Source organism: Lepidochelys kempii, chromosome 1, assembly GCF_965140265.1.
Source record: "Lepidochelys kempii isolate rLepKem1 chromosome 1, rLepKem1.hap2, whole genome shotgun sequence".
NCBI lineage: Eukaryota > Metazoa > Chordata > Testudines > Cheloniidae > Lepidochelys > Lepidochelys kempii.
This window is the reverse complement of record NC_133256.1, coordinates 21,319,397-21,340,798: the sequence shown is the minus strand read 5'-3', so window position 1 is coordinate 21,340,798 and position 21,402 is coordinate 21,319,397. Positions and strand designations below refer to the sequence as shown.

The window sequence follows — 21,402 nt, the reverse complement described above, 5'->3', positions numbered from 1 at the left end:
CATTATTTAATGCTTTCCCTGGCCTCCCATACCAACAGTTCCTGCTGTTCAGTTCTGAGCTTAGTTTATAAAAATGCTATTAGGCCTGGTTTGCACCACAAAGTTAGATGTACATAAGGCAGCTTACGTCAACCTAATTATGCCAGTGTACAAACTACAGCATTGCTCCCGCCGATGTAAGTGCCCTATTACATCGTCGTAATAACTCCACCTCCACAAGAGGTGTAGGGCTCAGTGCGACGCAGTGTCCATATAGACACTGCTGGTTACTTACATTGGCTGTTGGCTGTCATTCTTGTCAAGAAGGCTGATCGCAGCTTGGGCTGTCACCCTGGGGCGGGTACGGGTTTCCAGCTAGAGCCCGGCTGCACTCCACCCTCACCTGGGGCTCCGGGCTCCCAACTGACCTGGAGCACCGGGCTCCCTGCTTGGAGCCGAGCTGCCTCGGGCTCCCTGCTCCCAGCTGGGCTTTCCTCCGGGGTCCCGACTCCCCACTCCCAGCTGTATTACTCCCTGAGCTCCCTGCTCCCAGCCAGGCTGCTGCCCAGATTCCTGATGAGGATCCAAGAACCAAGGGTGGCGGGCAGCCATGCTCTCGCCGGGGAGCTGTACATGAAGCTGAGAGCCTGGGCTTTCAGACACACGCACTCACTCTCACTCTCTGAAGTCTGTGGAAGCACTCCTGGTGAGGATATGCACAACCAACAGAAGGAGGGTATTGTGATCATGAACCACGGCAGTAATTACTACGGAGGCTGTAAGTTGACTTAACATAGGGCAGCTTAAGTTTGTAGTATGTACATGCCCTTAGTCATACAAAATAGTACCATATTATGCAGGGACTTGGTCAGGATTTGAACCCAAAGAATGTTTAACCATTGCTCTGGAATTTACAGGGGAACGTGCACATTTCCTCCCTTATCTCTTCGCAGTTCTTCAAAAACTGTTCGCACTCTGGTAGGCTTTATTTCCCACTGGGCAACAAATATAGGAAATTATTTATAGGACACCAACCATTTATCAATTATCTGAATCAAATAACACTTTCAGAATTACAGAAATGAGCAGTTGTTAGTAACCGGAAGTCATGAGGGTAAAAACAGAAGAGTATATGGCATTTGAGTTGCTTCCTTGATAAAGGACAAAGCATTTAAAATGATCAGATGTAATTTTATTTGTTGGATATCCAAAACATTTGTTAATCTCATCAATGATTGTCTGAAACCCAAGCTTTGGCAAAGCTACTTTAACAGCCAGAAAATTACATTACAGATAGACATCGTTTGCAGATGAAAAGTTCAGTAAGTGTTTTAATCTGTTCTAGCCTGCTTTGGTTTTCAAAATATATGTTACAAAATACAGTTTTGCTAACCCTCTCTCTTGTTGCTGAGATGAAGTATTTCAAGAACATACCTTGAGCAGTAGTCTTCTGAGTCAGATATTACTTTCCTTTGTTTCTTAATGTTCTCTCATTTCCGTTTTTTCTAGTTAAGAGCTGGTAGTAGAGTAGATCCCAGTAGAGCCAGTGCCAGTGTACTGATAGGCTGACAAGGGATCCAAAAGAACTTTCTAAATAATATCTTCAGTTATGGCCAAAGGCACGTCTGCCTTCAGATGGGGAATGGTGCATATCTTTGGGCACTTTAGATTTTGGGTCTCTTAGCCCTGGTCTACGCTAGGGTGGGATCGATGTGAGTTATGCAGCTTCAGCTATGTGAATAACATAGCTGAAGTCAATGTACTTAAATCAACTTACTGTGGAGTCTCTACCGCGGTGAGTCGACTGCTGCTGCTCCCCTGTCGACTCTGCCTGCACCTCTCGCAGCGCTGGAGTATAGGAGTCGACGGGAGAGCGTTCGGGGGTTGATTTATCGTGTCTAGACTAGATGCGATAAATCAGTCCTCACTGGATCGATTGCTGCCTGCCGATCTGACGGGTAGTGAAGACATACCCTTAGTAAGCAACATAGTTCTATTCCTGCTGATCTACAAGACCCACTAATGCTGCATTTCAGTGTGTGCTGAAGGGAACATACTGATCTAACTTACGCTATCCCATTAATGTTGGGCAGTAACTATAAAATGAGCCAATTCATAGGAAGTTAGATTAATGCAAAAGACAAGCATCTTATCCGAAAACTAAGAGTTGTGTTTATTTGGGCATTTATATCACTTAAGTATACTTTTATCGTTATATACTCGCTGTAATACAGGTTGTAATGCTTTCAGACCCAGATGGACAGCGTCTAGTAATGCTGTATTCTTCTTTGAGTATATGTCTCTTCTGTGGATGCTCCACCATAGGACACTTATGTGCCTGTGCGCTCTTGACCAGAAATTGCAAAGCAGTGTCTGCAGGCCTGCACGCTCGTACTCCCATACAAAGGCGTAGAGAGAGGTGCGGACCTGCCACCATTCAGTTCCTTCTCACCTGCTTGCGGCTTGAAACAGAACATTCAGTGTCTGCTGTTTTTACAGCTTCCTACTTTTCACTTACTGTGCATTTCTTATTATTCCCTTCTTTCTTTTTTTAGTTATTTAGTTCATTTGTTGTTCTCTGGTATTTCAGCACAGTTGTGCTTTAAAAAGGGGGTTCCTGCCCCATTTATTTTGCTGAACCCTTGCTTTAGTACTCTGACATTCAGGGTTATGCTGAAGACATCAGGGTTCAAGCCTTGTCAGAGCTGTCTCAGGTCTTTTCCCCATAGCAGTAGGCATTCCAGCTTCTCTGGTGTCTTGGAGACACCCATGTGCTGGCAAAGTGCAAGGTCTGCATGGCATTCAAAGGCAGGTCTTGAAAGGATAGATGTGCTAGGTTGAAGCTCCTCCTGTTGTAGTGCTCCCCAGCTCCAGTGTGGGGTCTGCTTCCCCGTCTCCCCCATACATCAGCTTCAACATGTCAGGCCGCTCTGGTGACTGTGGAAGCCCCAACAACCGTTCCACAGATGCAGTCTTGGAAGAGAGGCTTCTTTCTCTTTTTTGTCAGGCAATCTAAGAAAAGGGGTCAGTGGCCCCATAAATTTGATTCCCGAGAGACCTTGCTGAAATTGATACCGAGGCATCAGTACTGCCTAAGTAGCTAGGATCAGATGTCTGCCAGGCAGTGCAAAGTACCTACCTCAATACCTCCTGATGTATTTAAGCACCAAGAAGCACACAGCATTTCTACATGAGCCGTGATGTCATCCTCATCTCACAGCCATATAGAGCACCCAGACTGGTGTCACTGTGTATGGTACCAGAGAGGCCATCTCCTGACTGGTACTGATCCCTGTTCCAGGCCCCAGTACCAGCTGCATTAGGCTACCATAGTCTTCCAGCATTCTAGATTTCTCTCCCCAGGAGATGGTATTATATCGGAGGAACTGGAGTCTTCTCTCTTAAGGAGCTCCACAAGACCCTCCCTCCCCAATACTGCTCCGACATCTGCAACCTGAACTCCTCTTCATCGGACCAGGACCCCTACTCTTGGTACTAACACCAATGCTAGAAGCCCCCTCTTCAGAGTCAGAAACAATATCCTCCTCTGGACTGAAGTATCGGTACGAGTCTGTGATGCTGAACCAGCATATTCCTCTAAGCTCTTATACTGAAGAGGACTTTTCAGAGCTCACTAGTCATCCTGGACCTAGCAGTTGTAAATACACTTGGGGTCATTTTCCTACTCATTGGGCTTACTGGAACTCCTGGAGACACCCTTGCGAGCCATTTTAAAGGGTACCAGCCAAAAGGAAAACTCAACACCTGCCAGTACCACGTCACTGTCTGACAGACCATCCTCCGGCACAGTCTGCTCCCTTGGTACTGAGAGACCCAATAGCACCACTGCTCTTTTATGCTGATGACTTTAGGGCCTTCCAGGACCTAATGAAACACAAGGTGGAATCCCTCCAGATCCTGTTAGAAGAGGTCAGGATTTAAATATCACTCCCCTTTCCCCAAGGAAAGATGGCCCTACCATCTTAGACAATCCAGGAAGTTTTTGGAAAGCGTAGGGGACAATTTCCTGGCGCAAGTGCTAGAGGAGCCAACTAGGGGGGGGCGCTTTTCTTGACCTGCTGCTCACAAACTGGGTAGAATTAGTGGGGGAAGCAAAAGTGGATGGGAATCTGGGAGGCAGTGACCATGAGTTGGTTGAGTTCAGGATCCTGATGCAGGGAAGAAAGGTAAGCAGCAGGATACGGACCCTGGACTTCAGGAAAGCAGACTTCGACTCCCTCAGGGAACGGATGGCCAGGATCCCCTGGGGGACTAACTTGAAGGGGAAAGGAGTCCAGGAGAGCTGGCTGTATTTCAAGGAATCCCTGTTGAGGTTACATGGACGAACCATCCCGATGAGTCGAAAGAATAGTAAATATGGCAGGCGACCAGCTTGGCTTAATGGTGAAATCCTAGCGGATCTTAAACATAAAAAAGAAGCTTACAAGAAGTGGAAGGTTGGACATATGACCAGGGAAGAGTATAAAAATATTGCTCGGGCATGTAGGAATGATATCAGGAGGGCCAAATCGCACCTGGAGCTGCAGCTAGCCAGAGATGTTAATAGTAACAAGAAGGGTTTCTTCAGGTGTGTTGGCAACAAGAAGAAAGCCAAGGAAAGTGTGGGCCCCTTACTGAATGAGGGAGGCAACCTAGTGACAGAGGATGTGGAAAAAGCTAATGTACTCAATGCTTTTTTTGCCTCTGTTTTCACTAACAAGGTCAGCTCCCAGACTGATGCTCTGGGCATCACAAAATGGGGAAGAGATGGCCAGCCCTCTGTGGATATAGAGGTGGTTAGGGACTATTTAGAAAAGCTGGACGTGCACAAGTCCATGGGGCCGGACGAGTTGCATCCGAGAGTGCTGAAAGAATTGGCGGCTGTGATTGCAGAGCCATTGGCCATTATCTTTGAAAACTCGTGGCGAACCGGGGAAGTCCCGGATGACTGGAAAAAGGCTAATGTAGTGCCAATCTTTAAAAAAGGGAAGAAGGAGGATCCTGGGAACTACAGGCCAGTCAGCCTCACCTCAGTCCCTGGAAAAATCATGGAGCAGGTCCTCAAAGAATCAATCCTGAAGCACTTGCATGAGAGGAAAGTGATCAGGAACAGCCAGCATGGATTCACCAAGGGAAGGTCATGCCTGACTAATCTAATCGCCTTTTATGATGAGATTACTGGTTCTGTGGATGAAGGGAAAGCAGTGGATGTATTGTTTCTTGACTTTAGCAAAGCTTTTGACACGGTCTCCCACAGTATTCTTGTCAGCAAGTTAAGGAAGTATGGGCTGGATGAATGCACTATAAGGTGGGTAGAAAGCTGGCTAGATTGTCGGGCTCAACGGGTAGTGATCAATAGCTCCATGTCTAGTTGGCAGCCGGTATCAAGTGGAGTGCCCCAAGGGTCGGTCCTGGGGCCGGTTTTGTTCAATATCTTCATAAATGATCTGGAGGATGGTGTGGATTGCACTCTCAGCAAATTTGCGGATGATACTAAACTGGGAGGAGTGGTAGATACGCTGGAGGGGAGGGATAGGATACAGAAGGACCTAGGCAAATTGGAGGATTGGGCCAAAAGAAATCTGATGAGGTTCAATAAGGATAAGTGCAGGGTCCTGCACTTAGGACAGAAGAACCCAATGCACAGCTACAGCCTAGGGACCGAATGGCTAGGCAGCAGTTCTGCGGAAAAGGACCTAGGGGTGACAGTGGACGAGAAGCTGGATATGAGTCAGCAGTGTGCCCTTGTTGCCAAGAAGGCCAATGGCATTTTGGGATGTATAAGTAGGGGCATAGCGAGCAGATCGAGGGACGTGATCGTTCCCCTCTATTCGACATTGGTGAGGCCTCATCTGGAGTACTGTGTCCAGTTTTGGGCCCCACACTTCAAGAAGGATGTGGATAAATTGGAGAGAGTCCAGCGAAGGGCAACAAAAATGATTAGGGGGCTGGAACACATGACTTATGAGGAGAGGCTGAGGGAGCTGGGATTGTTTAGCCTGCAGAAGAGAAGAATGAGGGGGGATTTGATAGCTGCTTTCAACTACCTGAAAGGGGGTTCCAAAGAGGATGGCTCTAGACTGTTCTCAATGGTAGCAGATGACAGAACGAGGAGTAATGGTCTCAAGTTGCAGTGGGGGAGGTTTAGATTGGATATTAGGAAAAACTTTTTCACTAAGAGGGTGGTGAAACACTGGAATGCGTTACCTAGGGAGGTGGTAGAATCTCCTTTCTTAGAGGTTTTTAAGGTCAGGCTTGACAAAGCCCTGGCTGGGATGATTTAACTGGGAATTGGTCCTGCTTCGAGCAGGGGGTTGGACTAGATGACCTTCTGGGGTCCCTTCCAACCCTGATATTCTATGATTCTATGATATCAGTCAGTGGGGTTATACTATTGCCTACATGTACTTTATGGAAAACACTTGCAGTCTATCTAGCAGGTCACCAGAATACGATTGCAGACTCCCTGAACAGAAACTTCCATCAGGACCACAAAAGGGAACTCAGCAACTGTCTTCTACAGCATCTGCCAAACCTGGGGTCTCCTAGAAGAAGGCCTCTGTGCTACCCCAATCAACACAAAATGTTACCTTTTTTGCTCCAAGGGAGGATACTGCTGGGTTATGTCCTGATAAGACCGTGGCCTCATACCCTGCAGGATGTTTACCTGCCTCTACATCTAATTCTCAAGATCTTGCTCAAACTGCAACAGGAAGGAGTGAGGGTTAGCCTCATAGTACAGTCCTGGCTAAGACAAGTGTGGTACTCAAGCCTCCTTCACTTCTCCTCAATGTGTCTCCACCTTCCCATCAGGAGGGATCTCCTGTCATAAACTTAAGGCCCTTGATTCCCCCACAACCCGTTGTCCCTGAATCTGTGAGCATGGGTTGTAGATGTTTCTCAGGCATGGAGTAAACCTGTTCTATCGAGCAGGAAACCTACTACTCGCAAAACTTACCTTCAGAGTTGGAAACACTTCCATTCCTGGTGCTCTCTTCACTCCTGTCAACCATCAGACACTCCACTCCCCAAGATCCTAGACTACCTGTTGGATTTCAAGAGACAAGGTCTATCAGTTAGCTCAGTCAGAGTACATTTGGCCGCTATCACCGCCTTCCACTCAGTTCCTCCCATGACCAGATTTCTTAAAGGCTCTCACCACTTATTTCCTCCTGTTTGGAACCCGGCCCCCCACCCATGGCATCTAAATTTGGTTCTTGATGTCCTGTGGAAACCCTCCTTCAAACCAATGGCTACCTGCTCTCTCCTCCCCCTCTTTCTCAGACTTCATTCCTTATAATCATCACTTAGACTAGGTGAATGGGAGAACCTGGTGCTCTCATGACAGAACCACTATTCACTGACTTCTGCAGAGATAGTTACCCTATATCTCCATCCTGGTTTTCTCCCTAAGGTCTCATTGGAATACCATATTAATCAGAAAACCCACCTACCAGTATTCTATCCAATGCCTCCTGCCTCCAGGGAGGAAACTAGCCTATATACACTAACTAGATGTCAGGAGAACATCTTGCCTTCCACCTGCATAAAGTGCGTCTCAAGTTGCATCTTAACATGCTATGAGACTGCTGGAATACAACTCTGAGTGACAGAATGCTTCAATAGCACTTAGTCCATGTCTATAGCCCCTTTGAAAAACTTTCTGTAGCAGATATGTGCAGGTCTGCAACTTGGTCCTCCATCCATATGTTTGCCAAGCATTACGCTGTCGTACCTGCTTCTAGAACTGAAACAACAGTTGATGATGCAGTCCTCTGAACAGTCTTGCGCCTGCCTCCTTAGCACCCACCTGCATGTTAAGTTATTATTGGGGAGTGTCCTACAGTGAAGCGTCCATAGAGAGACAAACTCAAGGGAGAGGTTACTTACTGTACAGTGACTTGAGTTCTTTGAGCTGTTTTGTCCCTATGGACTTCACCTCTTGCCCTCCTTCCCCTCTGCTGCAAAGTCTCTGACTTTGGGCTTGAGAAAGAACTGAGTGGTGGCGGGTCCGCACTTCCCTATTTGACTTCATGTGGGAGCATGAGAAACTGCTCTGCACAGGTCCATGGGCGCTGCTTTACAGTCTCCCGTTGAGAGCACACTGACGTGCACAGGTCCTACGATGGAACACCCATAGGGACAAAGCATCTCAAAACGCAAATTAGGGTGCAGGTAAAGAATCTCTTCTTCCGACTCATCACATACTTAATACATATTACTTTAACTGAAATCCAAGCAAAAGAGCATAGAAGGGAATTTATTTCAATGGTTTGAGATGTTACGCATTGTCTCTATTTGTTTCTATCTATAGACAATGGGAGAAAAGTAAGACTAGAATTCCTCTTCTCTCTCACACTTCAAAAACTTACCCGAAGTTGAATTCTGTGTGCAGAGATTGGATTAGAGCAGAAGCTTCCCTGAATTTCATTTAGGGGCCACTGCTGTCCTAATCTACTTACTCTGAGAAGTCATCAGATACTACAGTGATAGGCACCAGTACAAAAGTTAGATTAACCTTTTCACTTCGACGGTATTGCCAACATAACTTGGATGTAAGTGATTTTGTGCACTGGGTTTAAAGTATTTATTATTCTGTCTCCTATATTGCTGGTGATTAAAGGAGACTTTAACTCTTAATGTACTATATGTAAAAATACGATTAGGACCTGGATGGACGCACTACTCCAGAGTTTTGAAGGAATTTGTTATAACTGTAAAATCTTATGAACTTAAGAGGACTCATTAACCTGTTTTTTCCTCTCCATTGTTTGAAAGATAGTTGACATCTTAAATACAACTGTTGTAATGACTTGTGTGCCCTTCTCCCCCATTTCCATGTGTTAATCGTGGAAATTTTTCCTCTTCTCTTCAATGAGTTTTGGGGCTTGACACCTCTTGGGTTTTGGATTTGTTTCCAATGGAGAGGTAAATAAATTTACCTTTTTTTATGCATCAGCATCACCGAGGACAGAACAGCTGTGGCCAGTGTTTAAAAAAACTTCAAAAGCTTTAAAAAAGTTTATCAGCATTATAGTCATTGAGCCAAATTCTCTGCTGTACTCAATAAATGATGGTTTAGCTGAGGAGTGATCACAGAGGAGCCATTTGTAGTTCCAGTCTGGGACAAGTTCTGTGTCAGTTTGATTTCCTGGCACAGTTTAGAGATGCCACTTGCTACCAGTAGCCCCTGTGAGGTCACTTTGTGAGCTGGGCATGATTGAAGTGCAGGCATGCTTTGGCCACACTTGGACATCAGGGTCTGAAGAGAGTGTGAGAAATCGGTAGATTATACCCACCAAGCTTATGATTGCTCTCTGGTGATGGACTGGCACAGAGGGGCTTTAGCATGGCAGAGAATTGAGCTCGCTATGTTTACAATCCAAAGGTATTCCCCATCAAACTAAAAACAAACTGCTATAGTTATGTCCCCTTAATGTTTAGTGAATCTGTTCATAATAGTTGAAAATGCTGTCTTGTATTGAAAACTATTTGATACAGTTCAAACAGTTGTCCTCCTTTGTCTCTGTAGCACATCAAAGCTGCCAAATGATCTACTTGATTTGCAGCCAACCTTTCATCCATCTGTACATCCTATATCCACTGGGCCACAAGTAGGAGGTACATGGGGAGGTAAGAACTCTAAATTGGATCATGCTTCTAATTGCCATATAGCCAATCTCCCATCAGTGACATTCTCCATAGTTTAGACTATCCTTGCTAAAATAGGGAAACTCTGAAATCTTTAAAATGAATTCAGCAAGGACAAATGTAAGCTCTATATGAGAGGGAAGGATCAAACACAGGTGCAAACTAGAGCAGGGGTTCTCATACTTCATTGTACCGCGACCCCCTTCTGACAACCCCAGGAGAGGGGACCAAAGCCTGAGCCCGTCTGAGCCATGCAGCCCTGGGCAGGGGCCAAAGGGGAAACCCAAGAGCTTCATCCCCAGTGAGGCTGAAGCCCCTGGCCCTGGGCAGTGGGGCTCAGGCTTCTGCTTCGGCCCCAGGCCCCAGCAAGTCTAACGCCAGCCCTTGTGGCCCCATTAAAATGAGGTCATGACTCAGTTTGAGAACCGCTGAACTAGAGGGATGCAGATCATATTGAATGGTTTGGGGGTTTTATAAAGTACTTTAGGATGAAAGGGAGCTATTGGTAAAATAATTTAGTATGACCAATTGTATGAATCAGTACTGTAATACTTTCATGTTCAGTGCATCCAGATATTGCAAAACTACTTCATCCACAGCTGGGAGGACTCTTCCAACTAGTTGTCAACCACTTTTTTGGTGCCAAACATCCCAATATGAGATGCATTTCGTTTTGAGCACAAAATTTAAAAATAAACTAATTTGAAATAGTGCAGAAAAGAGCAATAAAATTATTTGAAACTAAGATCCCTGAGAAAAGCTTTTTTAGAGTGAGAAGGCTGAAACTAGACAGGGTGGCCTGTAACCACATAAAACAAAGATGCAGATTAGGCGAGTAATACAAACCACAAAGGCTTAAGAGTGCAGCAGAGAATTTTGGGTGAATATTAACAAAATGTTTAACTAAATCGTAGAATCATAGAAGGTTAGGATTGGAAGAGACCTCAGGAGGTCATCTAGTCCAACCCCAACTAAATCATCCCAGCCAGGGCTTTGTCAAGCCTGACCATAAAAACTTCTAAGGAAGGAGACTCCACCACCTCCCTAGGTAATGCATTCCAGTGGTTCACCACCCTCCTAGAATAGTTAGGAAATAGAAAAAACTGAATGGGACTCTGTTGAACCACTTTGACTGAAGCTCATGAAGATTAGAATTGACTGATCTTCCTAAGGTTTGGTTTAAGAATAGTAAAATTATCCTGTCACGTTGCATGGGGTAATCTAGATGACCCATTAGACAGAGGTCTTTTCTGGTGTAGATTATGTTGTACACCTGTGTACATAAAATTTGACTTTTCTTATGGGTAGCCAACAACATTCTACAAGGCAATTAAACAGATTAAACCATTTTCCTTCAAGAGTATTCAGACCTCAGATGTTTAGCAACCTGGTATTAGCATATTTAAATATTTCTTGGCTTGCCCCAGCCTTTCATGTTTCTTTTCCTATTACTTAAAGAGTGTTTGAGGATTTTGCAGATGATGATGAAACATGTAATTAATATATAAACTCACTGTTGTAATTGTGGGTATCCGTAGAGCACTAGAAACTTCAAGGAAGGGGTGTATTTTTTTATTTCTTTACATAAATATGTTGGATTTAGTAAAATGCTGAGCTAACTGAGGTGACATTTCAATTCCAGATTTTGTAGACATAAAATGATATGATAAATACACACGTTACCTTTCCAAATGAGCCCTGAGTGCTAAACTCCCATTTGGATTTGAGAAAAGAACTTGGTTTCAAACCAGGCATTAGAATACTTTACTTAAATACTTTTGGATTAATGAAAATATAGGCATTGGAACAGTGTTGTTTCCTGGTTTTTCTTTAACAGGATGAGAGCACTCAACATCTTGTCTCATTCTTCATTTTGTGAGCTTCGGCCTGCTTCAACTAATTTTTCTACCAGCAAGAGTAACGTTTCTAAAACACATACTGTGTGTGTTACCTGTTATTCCCTGTGGGCATGTATGTGTTCACATTCTGTATAACCTTGACAATTAACATTTGCGTGTAGGAAAGCTTTGCACACAATTCCAGGTAATGCATGGTGGTTCTACTACTAAATAGATTTTGTGCCTTATTTAAGTTTTAATATTTCAGGCTTTCACAAGGACTTCTAAAAATTTTGCTTCATTCTCCAGTGCTTCACCAGGTGCTGTGGTGGTGATGGTGGTGCTTTCAAAAATAGGATAATTCATCTGTTTTTCCTTTAATACAAAACACTACTGAGCAAAGCACCTTCCTCAGAAAGAGAGTCAGTGGAGGGCCTGTCAAGCTGTATTGAAATTGCATGCCTAGGATGAGTGAGAATTTAGAAATGGAAAAAAACTATTAACTGCTCTTACTGGTCTCCTTAGATCTTGTATGACTTTCTAGTACTTGGACAAGTCCAATTTTAAATGTCACAGGCAAAAGGGATTAATACCACTTCCTCACAAAAACCACATCCTAATATCTCAGTATTTTAGCGTTCCTGAAATTCAGCCTAAATTTCTCTTCTAGTAAGAGCCCCTAATAATAGCCGTTCCAGACTGTTCTATCTGCATAGGTGTAAACACCGTTTAAAATACTTGTAGAGATATATCAATAGCTACAAAGGTTTCAGGATTGGCTGGTGCTAAATTGTTTTGGATTATGGGCCTGAGAATTCTTTTTGTTTTTGTTGCATTGCATTTCATCCAAATATCTAAGCAGCATTACAAACGTTCACCCTCAACACTTATGTCAGGTAGGTAAGAAGTATTTTCTTCTTCGAGTAGTGTCCCTGTGAGTGCTCCACTGTAAGAGTGTCTGCACCTCTGATTGGAGATTTTAGGTAGCAGTGTCCGTCTGGCCCACGTACCTGCTCTCCCTTCCACTTTCTCTTCCTTGAGCCTATCTAGCTCTGTGTGGGCAAACCGCCCTCAGTTCCTTCTCAGACGCTTCTTGCCTGAGATAGTGAGTAGCAATCTGATTTACTTACCCCATGTTTCATTATAGTTGATAGATTTTAATTCTGTTGCTTCTTATAGAGTTTTTGTAGCATATCTAGGACTTCCATTTTTACTTTTCCAAAACCCAACAAAAAAGTTTTTTTCTTTCTCCTTGTCCCCCCCCCCCAACCCCCCACCCTCAGTTTGGGCATTGCCCCCTGAAGGGGAATGCCCAGCTCCACCAAGTTTAAACAGTGCCTCTTCTGTAGAGAGGCAGTACTGGTTACGGACAGACACTGCTGTGTCCGGTGCCTTGGAAAGGCTCACATTCTGCAGAAGTGCACCTTCTGCCAGAAATTGAAGGCTAGGTCCTGAAAGAACTGGGAGTTAAAGTTGAAATGCCTCCTCATGGAGGTTGCTCTTAAATTCACACCCGACCCCTGTGCCAAATCCCTCCATGGTGAAGATCATTCCCAGAGCCTTCAAATTCTAGGGAGGGAGAACCACAGAGAAAATTGTCTGACTCCCCTTTCAGAGCTTCCAAAAAGAGGGCTGCAAGCCCTCAAGCTGAGCTCCTGACCAGCCAGAGGAAATCCCCAATGCCATCGGTCACCTTGGCACCAGTGGCTCCAAAACACGGTACCCAGAAGACACAGGACCTTTGGGTACAAGTTCTGCCATAATGCCTTAAGACCTGAAGGGCACAGGCTCTGAAGTGGTAGCACCATCTGCCAAAGATAACAGCGGAGACCCTGCTGCCTCTGCAAAATCGGTACTAATGAAGAAATCCTTGGCACTGACCACCTCGAAGCAGTCTTGATCGAACTGTGCCTCTCATAAAAGATCATCGGTACCGACAAGTCAGCGCAGGCAACATCTGACAGTAGATTGCAACGACAGTACTACAGGAATTGCACTTTTCTAGGGACATCATGATCGTGGAGATGCCAGAGTTCCTGTTACTCAGTACCGGGGCTCTGGTACTGAGCATGTCCCGCTCCACAGAATGACCAGTGGCTCTGGGGGCATTCGCCTCCAGCTTTCCTGTCAGTCCCACCCTATTCCAGTGAGGAGTTGGACAGTGACCAAAACAACACTCTGGCCTCACACCATACCCCCTCATTACAACAATCAGGACCCTCCCACGCACACTCTGATCCCCAACCCTCCTGGTATGGGCATTTCTGGGTGCCGCTACCCATGCCTTTTCCTCCATCCTAGTGGCCATACTGGGACCCGTGGGCAGCCTACAGGCACCATACTTCTCAGGCATCTAGCATCTCCTACAGAGAATCTACTAGATAGTCTCCTACAACCTCTGTATCTAGAATTCCAGAACTACAGGAGGAAACTTTTGAGAAGCAGGAGGCCAGACTACAAGAGGAGACTACATCACCGACAGATAGCTCCTCCTCACCAGCTGAGGCTGTGATGCCCTCTCTGCCATGACCGGCCAGTGATATCAAGTTTTTTTTGAAGAGGTGAACGACACCCACCACAAATTGCTGAACATATTTCATACCTTCTTCTCTTCAAGGATTGCCTTCCCAGTCAACAAGGTGCTTTTAGATCCTGCCTAGATTATCTGGCAGACACTAGCCTCTATTGTGCTGACATGTAAAAGGGCAGACAAGAAGTATTGCGTTCCCCCCAAAGAGGCAGACTTTTTTTTATTTTATATATATAATCTCCTCAGCCTAACTCTATTGTTGTAGATGCCGATAATTCGCTAGGAAAGCAACAACATGCTAAATAAACCCTGTACGATAGAGACTGGAAAAGGCTAGACTTATTTGGAAGGAAGACCTACTCCTCAGCATCTCTGCAATTCAGGATTTCAAACTACCAAGCCTTAATGGCAAAGTCTGATCACATGAATTATGGGAAACTCAGCATGTTTATTGACCACTTGCAAGAAGCACAATGAGAACAGTTTAAAGCCATCATCCATGAGAGCTAGCTGTTAGCAAGAACAGTGCTACAGACCACACTGGATGCCATGAATACAGTGGCCCACCCAGTTTTGATAGCAGTGTTAATGAGGCGGGCTTCTTGGTTTCAGCTCTCATGGCTGCCAAAGGAAGTACAGACAATGGTTGAGGAAGTCTCTTTCAAAGGCTCCAGACTCTTTGCTGATCAGACTGACACATCACTTCACACTTGAAAGAATTCCAGAGCCATGCTGCACTCTATAGGAATCTACACACCGGGACAGAAAAGAAAATTAAGTTCACAAGCATCTTACAGATCCCACCTACCCCAGTTCCCCCCACCTCAGTGATACTACGAGGCACAGTGCAAGAGACCTCAAATGCAAAATGGGAAACAGTCAGCCTCCCAATCCTCAACATCTCAGCCCTCAACCTCAAACACCAGTTTTGATGCCTTGGTCGAGACCCCGAGAAACCACTCTTCACAACAGCTGCAACACATAGACTTTCCACATCCCTTCAGATGTCGCATAGCTCTCTTCCTCTGGAATTGGGAAAACATCACATCACTAATGAGTCTTGATGATCATTTCCAAGGGTTATTCAATCCACTTCACCTCTCTCCCTGTCCCTCTTCAGGGACCTTTCTCATAAGAGACTGTTAGGTCAGGAGAAAAAAGAAAAGGAGTACTTGTGGCACCTTAGAGACTAACAAATTTATTTGAGCATAAGCTTTCGTGAGCTACAGCTCACTTCATCGTATCACCTGCTGTGCCTAGGGACCATAGAACCAGTCTCTGTTCACCCTAGAGGTAAAGGCTTTTATTCCAAATATTTCCTATTCCCAAAGAAAAAAGGAAGTTGGAGACCCGTATTAGATCTAAGAGTACTAAACCGATATGTGAAGGTGCAGAGATTCAAAATGATCACGCTAGCAGCTATTATTCTGTCTCTGGAGCAGGGAGATGGATATTCTGTATTCACCCATCCAAGAACACACAAATTCCTCAAGGGCATGGGAAACCTCTTTCCACATACCAGATGCCCCACTCCAATATGGGACCTCAATCTAGTTCTAAAGACCTTAATTAGACTACCCTTTGAACCTATGGGCAACTGGCTCTCTTCTACACGTGTCAGTGAAGACCATCACCTCAGTATGACAAATAAGGAAAATAGCAGCATTGATGGCACCCACCCTTCACAGTCTTCTTTAAAGATAAAGGCACTCTGAGTTCCTGCACAATGTGGTCTCATGCTTCCACATGAACCAACTCATCAACCTCCCTACCTTTTCCCCAAAACCACACTGCAGCAACAAGGAGGCAGTACTACATATGCTTTATGTTAGAAGAGCCGTAGCATTTTATTTGGATAGGACAAAGTGCCTTAGGAAATCTCCTGAACTCTTCCTCTCCATTGTGGATAGATCCAAGGTCTCTGCAGTATCAGCTCAATAGCTCGCCAAATGCGTCTTGAACTGCATTAACTATTGTTATCATGCCCGTTACTAGTTACCTCCATCAGGAATTCACACGCACTCCTTGAGATCCATTTCCACCTCGGTCACATTGGTTAAAGGTGTTCCCATCTCCGATATCTGCACAGCTGCAAATGGGCCTATGGTCATACTTTCGCGGAACACTGATTACTCAAGACTTCTGATGTCATCTTTGGCTCCACAGTATTATCAATAATAGACTCTACTCTGAAGCCCAGCCCCCCCATATATGGTACAGCTGTGAAGTCACCTACAGTGGAGTGGTGGTGAATCCTGGTTACATCCCACCTGAGGTTCATTGCGCATAAACTAAGACGACGACCCATAGGGACACTACTTGAAGAAGAGAAAGTTACTCACCTTGTGCAGTAACGATGGTTCTTCGAGATGGGTCCCTATGTGTGGTCCACAACCCACCCTCCTCCCCTCTGCTTTGGAGTTCTCAACAAAGGGGCTCAGCGGTAGAGAAGAAACTGAAGGCAGTTCATCCGCTCACTGCTAGATAGTCCCGAGGCAGAGCAGGAGGGAGGGAGAGCGCATGTGCAGGCTGAATGGACACTGCTACCAAAAATCTCCAATCAGAGTCGGAGGCGCACCCATAGGGTGTACATCTCAAAGAACCATTGTTACTGCACAAGGTGAGTAACTTCCTCTTCCCCATTTTACAGATGGGGAAACTGAGCAGTTAAGTGACTTGCCTGAGATCATACAGCAAGTCAATGGCAGAGGCAAGATTGGAACCTGAACTATTTCCAGTCCTGTGCTCTAACCACTGCACAGCATCCCTCCCTTAGGTAAATCTCTAATGTTGGTAATGTTTGTACCTAGAGAATATGATAGTTTAAGGGTATATATGGTAATTAAAGGGTAATGAACCAGGTATAACTTGGCTTACAATGGGGCTTGAGCTCCTTCTTCAGTTAGGCACGTCTGAACATTTTATTCACCAATCCATTAAGGATGTACAGGTGGATGTACAGCCAGCTACAAGGGCATTAATATTTTGGTAGTGTCTTGAGATTCTGGTTTTCTAAACTGTTCAGAGCTAGGGGGATTAGAAGTTGACCAGCTATTCAAGAGCAGGAACATATTGAGTCACTTAAGAGTTTTTTTTAATAACATGATAGAAGCCACTGAAAAAGCTGAGGGTTTGTTTTGTCCTCTGTTGCTTCTGAAATACTTATAGTGCGGTTATTTGCAAAGAGAAGCTGGCCTGCAAAATGGAAAATGACTGGGGGAGGAAAAATAAGTCTTAGCTCCAATACAGGCCAGATTCTGCCTTCACTGTGCAAGCAGGGCTCCCACTGAAATAAATGGGGGCTGTGCACGTGCAAGCGTGGAACATGGTTTTAAGAACTGAAAATTGCTGCTTGCAAGAGAGCATGCTTCTCTGTCATGTTTCTTATGCTGAGTATGTAAGGGCCTAAATGAACCCAATGTACTTCATTCTGATGAAGTTGCATCTCTTATATCAGAAGTGTAAGTACAGTAAGTCACACTGAGAGCTAGACAAAATTGGAAATACCTTAACTGGAATCAAGGTGGGACAGAGTGGGTAGAATCTAAAATTTTCAAAAATTAAGATCTGAGTGTTGAAAAAAATGGACAGGAGGTTTGTAGCATTTTATTAGCTTTGACAGTGTTAATCAACATTCAGGTGGGACAAACAATACTAGTGCAATCTGAAACTTGGTGTTCAGGGAACAGACACTGTTCCAATGTGTTAAGTAGCCTATTCATTGTGCACATAAAATACTAAGAGCTCAATGGACAATACCTTTAAAGCAGCATAAACTGATCAAAATTTTTAAAGCATTCTTTAGTGTTTTCTTAAACCTTCTGCTGTTTTTGTCTGAATTATTTAATCAAATAATCGGTACATAATTGAAAAAATGAAGTATTTGCAAACTAGTGTTTTAGTTGACAGACTGACTTGTGTGTGTTCTTTTTGCCAAGTGCCAATATGTACCTTAAGCTTCAGAAATCAAAAGGCAGAAGATGATGTATTTTGAAACTTCCATAAACTTGGAGTTAACCGTAGTTTGTCTTAAATGTTCTGTTTTCTGTTGATTACCAGAGAAGGAAATACAACCAAGAGAGGACAAAACTTGGAAGGGCAGGATGGCAAATGAAAATCTAATTTCATTTACACTGTTTTAATCTGTTTGTGCCAGAGCTCAAATTTTCTTGTATTAGCATCCATTGCAGACAATGATTACAAGATTTTGATATTAAAGCCTAAATTGTGGGTAAGACACATGAGCACAGGATTTTCTATTGCCATTTTATAATAACCTTATGGCATTATTTAATCGTGCTTGTCCTTTACTAAAGCACTGTTTGTCAAGCAGTTGACTAAAAACCATTTTTTACAAGGCCTCTGAGCAATTCCACTCTTGCAGTTGAGCCAAACTGAATCTGTGGGGTTTTTTGTGTAAAATAGTCTGTCTGAAGCCAAATTCAAAGTGTTTTTTTGATGCTAAGAAAAATTGCAGCCACAGTTCTGAAGTTTCATGCTGCTCGGGGCTAAGGTGAGACCAAAAGCTCTGACTTAGCCCTATCTTACGCAGTACTTGTTGTGGCAAACTGATATAAATTAACTCAGATTCATGCTGAGTATATAATATTTTGCAAGTTGCATTTGAGAAACTAGGACAAGTCTTAGTTTGATTTGCAAGACTTTTGGATTAAATCAGTTTGTCTCTACCGCAAAGTGTAAAAGTGCCAGAAATTGAAAACTACTACTAAAAATAGCAGAATCACAAAATCTTTGACTTCTTTTTGCCGGATATATTCCTGTTACTTTCAAGCCCCAATCCCAGCATGGATTCTTTTTTGGCAGGCAGCCTTAATTTTGGCTGCTGCTGCCTGAAGCAGAAGCAGCCGGGCTTTGCTCCTTTGCAGCCAACGTTGCATTCCTACTGAGTTTATTGCTGCTTGTGTTCCAAGCAATGGGGAGACTTTCTTTCACAGAAACAGGAAGCAAAGTAGATTTGTATGGTATTTTCAATCCTGTCCCCCCTGCATGCATTCTTTGTGGAAAATTACATGGCATTTAGAGACTGGGTAAGGCTGTAAATCTGTTTTAGGTTCTTCTCACCGGTTTACTGGCTTACAATTCTGCCGTATAAATTATTAATTTGTATTATGGTAAGGCATTGGAATCTCATTCCAGAACCAGTACCTGTTGTTCTAGATGCAGTACAGACTAAAACAGTCGCTGCCCAGAGGGGAAAACAATGTGAACTCTTCCTCTTCTGCTGTTTCTAACAATTAATTCCTTACTAATTCAGTTCCCCTTTTCTCTTTATCTTACTCGCTGGCATTGCACAGATCCATTCTCTGCTACTGTTGATGCTGTTGATGATGCTATTCCAAGCCTAAATCCTTTCCTCACCAAAACTAACGATGCTGTTCATCTGTCTGTTGTATCTTCTGATGTATCTACTTTCACCACTAGGACACCCACTCATGAAATATTTGTTGGTAATGTACCTTTTAGCTAAATAACTGCTATAAAATATTTCAGAAATTGGATTATTTTTAAGCAAGTAGATTTTTTTTTCAGAAACAAACTAAAATCTGTGTTCTAGTTTTGATTATTGATGTGGGCTCACTATTTTATTTTAAAACTAGATGGACTAGAAGTTACCATAGCTGTATTAAAAATCATTGCTTAGTATACGTAAGTAGTCATTGTCAGACATTTCAAAGTTGTAATTGAAACATTCTTGCTTAAGTATGCTTATGTAATATAGGCCTCTTATATAAGTATATTTAAAGACCATATTTCATAAAATTCATAGGTATGCAAGAATGAGAATGGATGAAAATGTCGCTTTTGCTTTTGTCGGATTGTCATGACCTTGTTGTAAACATGGCAGTTGAATCTGAATTTCTTTGGAGTCATGGAGTTTTTGTTTAGAAATTGTAATTTTTTAATTGTGGTGATAACATTTAATATTGACATCACTGACCTAAAATATCTGGTTACTTTATTGACTTTTTAAAATTCTTCTTCACCCAGTGGACAGGTACTAGTTTACCATATAAGTCACCATTTATAACTTGCTTTAAAAACAATAACAAGTACACCCCCCCACACACACAAAACACAACTTTAGCCACTGTAGACCAAACATCAGAGCTGCTATGTTAAAAATCCTCCTAAAACTTGTGTTAGGGGAAGTACATAGTAATTGGATTGTTTCTCAATGTGAAGAATTGTCAGTTAACTATTTAAAAGAATAAAAGATGACTAATTACATGACAGCTTTTGTTTTTTAGAGCAAAGCTATTTGTGAAGACAGTCTTGCCAGACTGGCAGATCTTTTATTTTCACTGTAAAAATCTTTCTTGAAATTGATCGGGGGGAGACCTGATAAGTTTATATAAAAACCAAGTCACAAGCGAGAATATATACTTATAGCCAAATCATAATTCCCTGAAAACAAGGTTTTTAATATGAAAGAAGCCCCATAGGCACTACTTTAACTGTATTAGTACAAACAAGTTGCTACAATGTAAATGTGATTTTTAGATAACTCCTGGTTCTTTAGCTCATTTCAGTCCATTTGCTGAACCAAACCCCCTTGTGGCAACAAAATACAAATCCACTATTCAACTGTATTATTATACTTCAGATATTAGAGAAAATGCCTTAAGGTTTTTACAGAGACAAGGTAGGTGAGATAAGATCTTTTATTGGACCTGTTGGTGAGAGACAAGTTTTTGAGCCACATGCAGTGCTCTTCTTCAGGTCTGGGAAAGGTACTCCCAGTGTCGCAGTAAAATGCAAGGTGGAGTAGATTGTTTAGCATAAATAGTTGGCACTTAAGGTTTTTACACTCATTTGTGTCTTCCAGAGATGTAAAATATGACATTTGAGCTAAAAAATGTGCATGTGTTTTAGCTGTAATTTTGCAACAGTCTTTTTCCCTTGATGTTCTCGATAATATAAAACTTGTTTCCTTTTTTTAAGGTGTTTGATATATTTGGGTGCCTCTTTTGGTTCCATTTTATGATTAGAGTATACACAGGTTTCCTTTTTTTAATTTCAGTTTCAAAGTATTTGACAAAATAAATAGTACATTTTGGTTCTTTTCTTTCTGTAACTCTCTCTATTCTTTCTCTGCTCTTCCTGTTCTATGATATGACTTATCAGATTCATTTTGTGGCCCTCAAGCTTATCCTAATGCTTCTCATTTCCGCAATGAGCCCTCTACTGTAGCTGGTCTATTTGGAGGTAGGTAATGTGATATGGCTTTATCACAGACATACCAACTTGAATTAATTTGATATGTGCCTAGAAGAGGGAAAACCTCTTGGTGCATTAATTGGCTGAAAAAACTGCATTGTTTTGATACGTTGGCTAAAAATTTCCAATTACTCAAATATCATTGCTTACCTTAAATACGTCATT

The 21,402-nt window shown here is 43.1% G+C and overlaps 1 protein-coding gene across 21 annotated transcripts in view; it reads left to right on the top strand.

Moving 5' to 3' along the window:
* Window positions 1–21,402, top strand: part of PICALM (phosphatidylinositol binding clathrin assembly protein) — a 118,761-nt gene that overhangs the window by 64,346 nt on the left and 33,013 nt on the right. For 8 of the 21 annotated variants that reach the window (XM_073336348.1, XM_073336372.1, XM_073336340.1 and 5 more), the window contains 3 exons: window positions 9,512–9,612; window positions 19,314–19,466; window positions 21,145–21,225. The exons of 1 other annotated variant lie outside the window; for it this stretch is intronic. In XM_073336348.1, the coding sequence (XP_073192449.1) occupies window positions 9,512–9,612; window positions 19,314–19,466; window positions 21,145–21,225 (335 nt within the window). Of the gene's footprint in view, window positions 1–9,511; window positions 9,613–11,467; window positions 11,674–16,648; window positions 16,775–19,313; window positions 19,467–21,144; window positions 21,226–21,402 lie in introns of those variants that run through there. 12 more of the 21 variants (XM_073336461.1, XM_073336480.1, XM_073336420.1 and 9 more) reach the window with 6 other exon arrangements.